At 43.2% G+C, this 9961-nt stretch overlaps 2 protein-coding genes across 4 annotated transcripts in view; one reads left to right on the top strand and one right to left on the bottom strand.

Moving 5' to 3' along the window:
- The window catches only part of LOC107298753 (membrane-spanning 4-domains subfamily A member 15), a 9710-nt gene extending 2747 nt beyond the window's left edge, over nt 1-6963 (top strand). For all 3 annotated transcript variants that reach the window (XM_015828127.1, XM_015828119.1, XM_015828135.1), the window contains exons 3-7: nt 1313-1429; nt 2952-3008; nt 3684-3842; nt 5187-5306; nt 6805-6963. In XM_015828127.1, the coding sequence (XP_015683613.1) occupies nt 1313-1429; nt 2952-3008; nt 3684-3842; nt 5187-5306; nt 6805-6891 (540 nt within the window). In that variant the 3' untranslated portion in view covers nt 6892-6963. The remainder of the gene's footprint in view (nt 1-1312; nt 1430-2951; nt 3009-3683; nt 3843-5186; nt 5307-6804) is intronic.
- A 2302-nt stretch (nt 6964-9265) lies between these two features.
- Nucleotides 9266-9961, bottom strand: part of LOC107298732 (sushi, nidogen and EGF-like domain-containing protein 1) — a gene marked incomplete in the record, with an annotated part of 14375 nt that continues 13679 nt past the window's right edge. Inside the window, 2 exon segments of the mRNA XM_015828099.1 lie at nt 9266-9473; nt 9571-9743. Of these exon segments, the coding sequence (XP_015683585.1) occupies nt 9470-9473; nt 9571-9743 (177 nt within the window).

Genomic DNA, 9961 nt, shown 5'->3' on the forward strand with positions numbered 1-9961 from the left:
ATATATATATATATATATATATATATATATATATATATATATATATATATGTGTGTGTGTGTGTGTGTGTGTGTGTGTCTATATCGATATCAGACATGTGAAAGTCGCGATGTCATGTGACGTCGCGCGATGTATCGGGACTGTTTTGCCATTGCCAGCAATGGGGTGGGCATGGCTTCTGCGTGATGCCTCCGCCCTGTGGGCTGGCAGTTTGACACCCCTGATTTCTCTCTCTCTCTCTCTCTCTCTCTCTCTCTCTCTCTCTCTCTCTCTCTCTCTCTCTCTCTCTCTCTCTTTATATATATATATATGTGTGTGTGTGTGTGTGTGTATGTATATGTATATGTATATCTATGACAAAACTGGAAACACGGATCACCGAGACTAAAAGTTTTATTAAAACTGAGCTTTCGTCAGCGCCTGCTGACCTCGTCAGAGAGTAAGCCAGGAATGGGAGGCACGTTCTTATAGTCTCTGTGAAGCCAACAGTTTAGCTAATGAACGCATTACGGGTCTATTCGGCCCCTGCCCTCCTGCAATCAATTGCATCGATCCTATTTCCATCGGGCTGGCTGACGTCTGTTTGAGTTTGGGTGCTTTGCCTCTCTCCACTCGCCCCGCCTGCCAGGAGTGTTTGTCTTGCCTTGCGTGATCATCTCGCCGCCCGAGTGACTCTTCCACATGCAATACTGCTGTCTCGGCTGGTCGCTCCTCCATCGTGCTGGCATCGCTGTCCACATTGGTCAAGTGCCCTCTTCTGATGTCCGGTCTGCCTCCTCGTCACCTCCTGTTCCGCCGATGTATCTATCTCTATCTCTATCTATCTCTCTATCTCTCTATCTCTCTCTATATCTCTATATCTCTATCTCTATATCATCTCTATCTATACACACACACACACTGATTTGAGAATGCCTGATGAGCCCCAACCAGGATGAAACTGATTGTGTAGTGCCTCCTACTGGCCAGTAGTTTAAGATGACATGAAAAATAGGTTCTCCAGAGGTTATTGAACAATAGTAATAAAACCAGTTGCCAGTGCCGAGGGACGCTGGATGTTCTCTTGGTTCCCTACTCCTGAATATCACTGAACATGAGAAGGTTGTAGCAGCCACAGCTGAATTGCATTTATAATTAGATATTCTGTTTTAAAATATTGTATTGTTTTCTTAAAGTTCAAAGATTTTTGGAGGGAAGGGTATAAAATTTTACATAGGCTTTGGCACGCGTCTTGTTTCCTTCCTGCTCTGTTGCTCTGGTTTGTGGTGTGTGGGTTGAAAGTGAAGGCTTTGGTTTTTTTTTCTCTTTGCAGATCGCACAGATATTCATAGGAATGATAGGAATAATTTTTGGGATGCTGATCGACATAGTTAACAAACATGAAATTTTCTACCTTATTGTACGGATGCCCTATTGGAGTGGAATCTTGGTAATTTTACACGATGGTGCCTTTAAACAATTCAACAACACCACTATCACAACTAGCACATCACAGCAGCCTTAGGGCAAACTGGCCTTTGTTGAAGGTTGCTTGGAGCTGTAGTTTGCCAGCTGTTGGTTTCTGTAAACTTTTTTTTTTTTTACAGATTTTGCTTTAGGAAAAGGATTGCTTGACTAATTCCCTTTTGTGGTGATGTCTGTTTTCCCAAGTTTCAGAAACTTAAGAACTAAGAGCCTACAAATACTAATAGAAGTATCATCTTTTGTTCTTATTGTACAGTTACTTTTCACTTGCTGCCTCGTTCAGCAAACATTCAAAGTTAAAATGGTGCTGGAACCAGTCTTTGATCTTGAGGCCATTGCAGCATCCCCATGGTCATGTGATTGCCATCCAGGCGCCTGGCAGCTGGCTGGTTGGCATTTACAACTGTTGCAGCATCCCATGGTTACGTGTGTGCAATTTGTGATCTTTACAGCTGGCTTCTGACTAGTAAAATCAATGGGGAAGCCAGCAGGAGGTCGGTCACAAGTCACAATAACATGAAGTTGCACTTCACAGCCAATTTGATATGCTTAATGACTGCATCTGAATGTGAGGTCATCAGTCAGCATGATCATGCAATATCATGCTTTAACAACTGTGTCATTTAGGGATAGAGGTGCTGATCCCAATTGTGGTGGGTAAGTGAGGACTGTCTTTATAAATATTCTGAATGTAAGTTGTCATTCTGTGGCTACACTTCCTAGGGCAGTGATGGGAAACCCTTTAGAGACCGAGTGCCCAAACTGCAACCCAAAACCTACTTATGTATCGCCGGGTACCGGGTGGGTATGACCCACTCGGCGGGCGCAGCTACAGTGGGTTTGGCAGACTGGGTGGGCGTGGCCACAGGATGGGTGTGGCTGCAGTAGTCATGCAGATTGGGTGGGCATGGCTGGGGTGGGCATGGCCACCTTGATGTTGCTTATGGGGAGGGACACCTGTGGGAGACGGGCAGGGTTGGGGGAGATCCAGGGGTCTCTGGCAGGTCGGATGGTGGGCTCCCCAATGGCGGCTCCAGGCTGGCTGGCCTTAGGCCAGTGATGGTGAACTTTTAGATACCACGTGCGCTGGGGCGATGCCACGAGCCGCCTCTGGCACGCATGCCATAGGTTCGCCACCACTGTCCTAGGGGCTTCCTTCCATTGGAATCATGAAGCTGAGAGTTATTTGCAGCATCCGGAGCTTTGCTTTTTGTCATAGCAACATGGGGGAAAAAGTTGAATAATAGTGCTGTGTTGCACAAAAATTCAATGAATGTAGCTCCTGGCTGTGACACCTTAAAACATCTGCATCTGCAACTAGAATAGAAAAAGTTGATTAGGTTTCAACACAAAAGATGACCAGAGAACAGTAGGCAATGACACTAGGCAGCAATTTAAGGTGGAAGAGAGATTATGGGTCTGTACTGTAAATCTAGTTCTCTGGGGATAGAGCCATAGTGGTTCACCTTCTTTTCCTTTTTTACCAGTACATCATCTCAGGATCCTTAGCTGTGGCAGCTGCTCGGAATCCCAGGATGCCTCTGGTAACTAATCCATTGGAGAAAAAGTGAAGGTCATAGCTTAATCAGAAAGCTTCCATCTGTGGTATCCCAGCAATGCAAGATTAAGAAAGCCTCTCATCTGAAGCTATGGAGAGCTACAATCCTTTGAGTTGCCAATCACGGGAACTTGGTGGATTTTTGATGTTCCTGGATGGCTAACAAACATCAAACGGAGCATCGTGATGCTTGTGGCTTCTTGTTTAAGAGTGTCTCCCATGAATTCCCTTTTTGGAAGCTGCAAGTCTTTGGCGGATCGCTTTTTGCCGAATTTTGGCAAAGAGGTTCTGCGTCTCCATCTCTGATGGAATATTCTAGTTAGTCGAGACAGTTGCTTCCCTGGAAGCAAACCTCTTGAAGTTGTCTCTCTTCTTTCACAGTGGCTAATCTGCCATGCAAAAGAGACTGTATCCAAGCTGCGCTATTCGAGAGGAACAAGGAGGGGTTGAGCCACTCTTTCAAGGGTTTAAAGGACACCAGCCTCGCCGTTTTTTTCTGGCTAAAGCAAATCTCAAACTGAAATTTTGTTCCCATCGTTATCATCATCAGAGAAATCTCAGTTGCATCATAGCCAGCTTGTGTGTGTGTGTGTGTGTGTGTGTGTGCGCGCGCTTGTGCATTTTGGGGCGTATGTTTATTCATTTATTTTGTCTCCCCTAGGTGCAAAGCATGCTGGCAATGAATGTGTTAAGTACTGTAGCAGCTGGTTTGGGCCTGGCATCCCTGTTTGTCACCTTCGCTCTACCCTACCTATACAGTTTGAGTTTGCGCTGCGGTGATTTTGAAAAAGAAATTAAGGAAAAGTGTGAGCAAATGGAGGTACGCCCTTTTATATAAGTATGTGACCTTCCCAAATTCATCCGTAAGAAGTTAGTTTCCACAAAAGAACTGCATAAGTGCACATGTATCTCTTTGGAGGACATGCTAGTATAAAAATATCCCAAAACTCCCAAACAGAGTTTTAACCATGGAAAGGTTATTACCATGGGATTTCTATAGAATTTGGGTGCTTTTCTTTTGCCCAATCTTTCCAAAGCATCTACACCAGGGACCAGGGTTGTCCTCAGGGATCGCCAAAGTCTCAAGGTGGCAGCGCTAACAGTGCAGTCAAAGTTTTGCTAGATATTTATATGTGGCACAGAAAAAAAAAAACTGCCCGAAAATAGTCTGATTGGGTTGTACCGCCTCATACTCCAGTAGCTCCAGTTAGCCTGAGCTACTTTCAAATGTTATCACTTTGCTTGGAATGCCACGATGCCTCTGATAATTAATCTATTGGAGAAGAAATGAAGGGCATGACCATAACATTCCAAATGATAGCTCATTGCCTCCAATATCTATGGGGCTGCCAGAAAGAAGAGGGGGGGGTCAGCCTAGTCTCCAAAGCGCCTGAAGGCAGGACAAGAAGCAGCAGATGGAAACTAATCAAGGAGAGAAGCAACCTGGAACTAAGGAGAAATTTCCTGATAGAACAACTCCAACAGTGGAGTTTTTAAAAGAAGAGATTGGACAACCATTTGTCTGAAAATGGTATAGAGTTTCCTGCTTGAGCCGGGGTTAGACTAGAAGATCTCCAATGTCCCTTCCAACTCTTACTCTGTTTCTGTTATTGTTTCTATTTTGAACTAAAAAAATGCTTCAACCCCCTTATGGCCTTAGGCCAGTGATGGCGAACCTTTTAGAGACCGAGTGCCCGAACTGCAATCCAAAACCCACTTATTTATCGCAAAGTGCCAGAGCTGCATCAGGATTGTGGTGCCCTCAGGGGGGGGGATGTGGCCTACTGGGTGGGCATGGCTGCAGTGGTCACGGCAGACTGGGTGAGCGTGACCGGGACCAAGGTGGTGGGGGCCAGTCCCTCGCCATCTCTGGGGCATCCCTGGGGGGCCAATGCCGCTTGCTCACTCACTTCCTGCCCTGTCGCTTCCAAACGCCACATGCTCGCTACTCTGGCGAACTCTGCTGGGGCAACGGTCCTCCTGCCCACAGAGAGGGTTCTGAGTGCCGCCTCTGGCACGCGTGCCATAAGGTTCGCCACCACTGCCTTAGGCAATAGAGCCTGCCTATGGCATCCAGCTCATCTTCCTTACTCTAGAATTGGAGATAAGTATGCCTATCTGTATGTGCAAAAATGAATATGTTACTTTTCTGCTTCATTGATAGAATTTCGGTAACGGAATACCGATTATTCTTACTGTGTTTACCGCCCTGGAGTTTTGCATCACCCTCACAGTTGCGTCTTTTGGATGTAAGATGCTTTGCCGAAACACCTTCTCTGAAAACGTAAGATTCCAAAGGAAGATGGGTAGTTAATCAAGGGAAATGGATTGAGAAACATGATACTTTTCATACTTGGTTGAATAATATGGAATAGTAGGATTGGAAGGCATTACCTTGGATAAGGTAACATCTCTTTCTCCCCTCCTCTCCTCAGGCTAGTTTTCATATACAGTAGTACCTCGGTACTTGGTGTTAATTGGTTCTGGGAGGTGTGATACATACTAAAAAGGGACGAGTCCTAAACAAACCATCATATCACCCTTTTTTTGGCCAGGAAAAACTTTCTGTCTGTTCCTTTTCCTATGTCAGTGACCTTCGCAGCAGGGACGACCTTTTGTCTGCCCTCTGTGGTTGTCCCCCTCCTTTTGCAGTGACCTTCCCAACATGGCTGACTTCCTGTCTGTTCTCTGCAGCTGTCCCCCTCTTCCTAACACAGCACATCAAGTACTAAACAAACCCTGAGTATTGGGACAACATTTTCACATCAGAACGTGTCAAGTACCAAATTTGACAAGCTCTGAAGTGGTTGAATACTGAGGTACCACTGCAGGGAGATTCTGAGTTACTCTTGATTCATATGTGTTTTAATGGTCATTAATGGTCATTAAAAGGATAAAATCCTTATGGTGACTGTTTTGGCATGAGTTGTGCTGGGTGCAATTTGGACCACAGAGGAAGGTGAAAAAGCTAAAGCCCAGAGCGATTAGAACCACATCTCCATTTACCATAACTCATTAATTTTGCAGATTTGGCTGTTTTGTTATATGTTAAATGTATACACTGAATTGCATTATAAAAATAAATAATAAATAAAAGCAATGTGTATACTATGGCTTCAGGCTAAAGGATGCCATTGGCAACAAAGATGAAAGATTGCTGCAAAGGTTGCCAATATGGGGTAGTTCACATGTTGTACTAAGCGTGCAGTAAGGGAATTAAAGAAAAATTTGGCTTCACACATACACTGTGTTGCAAATCTGGCTTATAAATGGTAGTGGATAGTTTCTCATATTGCAATAAACCTAAAGCAAACAAACCACCTTATGAATCTCAGCTCAGATTTCACCTGATCGGCAGAAGACAATGAAAGGTTCTTACCACCCAAATAAGAGGTGCCTAATCTGTACACGGTCCAGCTAGCACTTCAGACTGAATTCCAAAAAGATGTTTTGAAATGTATGACAGCTTGAATCCAGTAACTCTATTAAAGTTTTTAAAGCAGCTGCATCTTTTTCTGGGGCTTTGGAGGTAGCTCTAGCCATGCAAATCAAAAAAGGATTCAGCTGCTTTAAAGAGAGATAGTGCTATCTTTATGCTCCAGTAAAGATTAAGATTCCTCTCATAGGAATGGAATCAAAGTGCTGTAGAGTCTTATTCGAAGCAAGGACAGATAGAATCAGTCAACAAGCTGTTGGAAAGCTGAGGAATTCCATTCTGAGCTGTGGAATGAGAATGTATGCACAAAAAATGGTCCTAAAGCTTTTGTTATTTGTTTCATTAGGTTGTGGTCATTTATCAGAATGTGTCTCCTGCCAGTGTTGAACAACCTCCACCTCTCGACTGCAAACAGCCAGCAATTCACCCCTGAATTGCTTTTCTTTCATAGCAGCTATTTTGGAGTGCATTTGCCTCCTGCATATTGAAGCTTTAAACTTTTAAAAGAAATTGCATGGAAGTTTTAACCAGTGGAACATAAAGGGTTTTAATGGACTACGCAAAGCAGTGTGTGTAAAAAATCTTCTGAATGTGAATATTTTTTCTTGCTGGTTAAAATATCTCTTTTTGAACTGGTCAGCACTTTGCATCAGGTTATGGTTTGCTATTGGAAAATGTGTACAGGTAACCCTCAACTTATGATCACAGTTGGGCCCAAAATTTATGTTGCTAAGCAACACATGTGTTAAGTGACTTTTGTCCCATTTTACGACCTTTCTTTCCACAGTTAAGTGAATCACTGCACTTGTTAAGTTAGTAACACGGTTATTAAGTGAATCTGGCTTCCCCATTGACTTTGCTTGTCAGAAGGTCACAAAAATGGATCATATGACCCCCCCCCCCCGGATGCTGCAACCGTCATAAATATGAACCAGTTGCTAAGCGGTCAAATTTTGATCATGTGACCACGGGGATGCTGCAACAGTCATAAGTGTGAAAAATGGTCATGAATGCTTTTTTCAGTGCTGTTGTGACTTGGAATGGTCACTAAATGAACTGTTGTAAGTCGAGAACTACCTGTAGTTGGCTGGGTTTAGACAACATCTTATGGATAAACTATAGTTTCTGCATTACAATGGTTGTGTCACAGATTAAGGCGAAGTCCAAATCTCACCTCAACAGCGCTTAGCAAAATATTTTTTGGCACCCAGCTGCATGCCTACAACAAATTATGCTGGTTGTGTGAAACCAGCTAATGCTTGCAACACATTCCAGAAATTGATGGGTGGGCTGTAACAGTGTCCTCAGGAATTGTTAAAAAAAAAAGGCTCAGCAGCCATATAGTCCCATGAAAACTAAACAGCCAAATTTATAGCCATGATTTAAATTTATAGCTAGTTTGTTCTAGTGGTTAAGTTACCAGGCTATAAACCAGGAGACTGTGAGTTCTAGTCCCACCTGGTGAAGGAAAGCCAGCTGGGTGATTTTGGGCCAGTCTCTCTCATCTCAATTTACCTTGTAGGGTTCTTGTGGGGAAAACAGAAGGAAGAAGTACTAGGTATGTTTGCTACCTTATGTTATTTATAAAAATAATAAAGACTGGGTATAAATGAATACACTGGAAGACAAACGTCTTCCCTGCCACTTGACTTTCCATCAGGCTGCCTTCTGCCAGTCCAGCTTATTTCACTCTTTATTTTAGATATGAGTGCACCTCCAGCCCTTCTAATAAAGTGCTGAACTTCTTGCTAAAATTTTTTATTTTATTTGAATTCCATGGAAATAAAGATGATTGTAATGGTCTGGTAGTTTATGCCTGATTCTCTTTTCAAAGGACTCTTTTCTTGAAAAACTTTTTGTCAGAAGTGCTGCAATAGATTCTCAGTGGAGAATCTGTTCCCGGATCATTGGAGAGTCAGATGAAAAAAAAAAATCACCCTTAGGGACATCAATGGATTCCCAAGCAGACCCCATCATGCAGAGTTGAGTGAACTCAAACTGCTCAGTGGTGTTGTTGGAATTAAACCTGGTCAGCTAGAAACCAGGAGACAGTGAGTTGTAGAAAGCAATGGAGAACCACCTCTGAAATTGTTGCCAAAAAATATCATAGACTTGCCCAGGTGATCCAAACTATTGAAATGGACTCAAAGACACCACAACAAAAAATGGTTAGAATTCTGATTGACTTGATAAGATGATTTCGAGTTGATAGAGTTGTTCCTAAATTGTAGGTGGAAGACAGAATGGTATCGAGGTATAGTAGGAACAGTCATATCAAGACAATAGTCAACTAAAAGAAGACTGAGTCCAGGGCAGAAGTAAATGTTTTGGACAAGACCTCCCTAGTTTTATGAAGATAAAGGGAGAGAAGGGGAAAACATTGAGACTTGTTAGAGTGTTACTAAGGCTTTAGTAGTATTGACCTATGTGACATTGGATTCCTAGTCTGATCTTCCTTGAAGGACTAAGATGTGCCTGTTCTCATTGCGTAAAGCAGGGATGTCCAACCTTGGCAACTTTTAAGACCTGTGGATGGGGAATTCTGGGAGTTGAAGTCCACAAATCTTAAAATTGCCAAGGTTGAACACCTCTGGCATAAAGAATTGAATGGTCAATGTGTATGGAGATATTGGTATAGCTGTCCATGTCACATTTTCCATCGCTTTTAGGATATTACATCTGCACCCATCTCCTATGAAGGAAACCAACTTCACAGAGTGTTAGGCTTATCACTCCCCTAAAAAGCATCACACGAGCACACATACTACCTTTATATGTGCACAGACTGACATACACACAACAATCATGCCTTTTTCCCCCTGCGCTCATCTATGGACACACCATCAATGTGAGCGCAATCCTTTATTGCTAAATCTACAGTCAATGGCAGCTCCAGAAAATTTTCTGTTTGAGGAGGGTAGCAGAGGGATTTGAGAAAGATGGCAGATGCTATTCAACTTGTCCCGTGCTGGCCTGGAGGAGCAGATTGGAAGTGCGCGTCGGAAGTGATTTCACCTGATGAAAAGGGACAACAGCAAAATAAGTGAGGGACCGTGGATCTAGTAATTATTTATATATCCTAGCAAATAAAAGAGAGGGTCTGGCAACTTACTTATTTAAGCAATCACTTTGTACCGTGGGAACTCCAATGATTGCCTTATCCACTTGAAACAACCAGCGACCTGGTACGCCAACATTGCTGGTCTCCTTAATATTGAGAATCTCAGCAGTTCGGGAACCAGGGATGTTGTAGTAATTTTCTTCGTCCCCGCTGTCAAAGCCAGCCTGGTGAAGAGGCAGAGAAGAGGTAAAGAATGACATCCTTTCTAATTAACACCCTAACAAATTTTCTTGTTGGATTCCAATTCTGGGTATCAACCATATAATGTAGCTTCTCAAAAGGGCAGGATTATTTTGCGATGTGTTAACAGGAGCATAGAATCAATATCACAGAAGGGAATTGTCCCACTCCACCCTGCTTTGGCTAGGCTACTTCTGAGAGA

The sequence above is a fragment of the Protobothrops mucrosquamatus genome, unplaced genomic scaffold (assembly GCF_001527695.2).
Source record: "Protobothrops mucrosquamatus isolate PMUCROS unplaced genomic scaffold, P.Mucros_1.0 scaffold_220, whole genome shotgun sequence".
NCBI classification, from domain to species: domain Eukaryota; kingdom Metazoa; phylum Chordata; class Lepidosauria; order Squamata; family Viperidae; genus Protobothrops; species Protobothrops mucrosquamatus.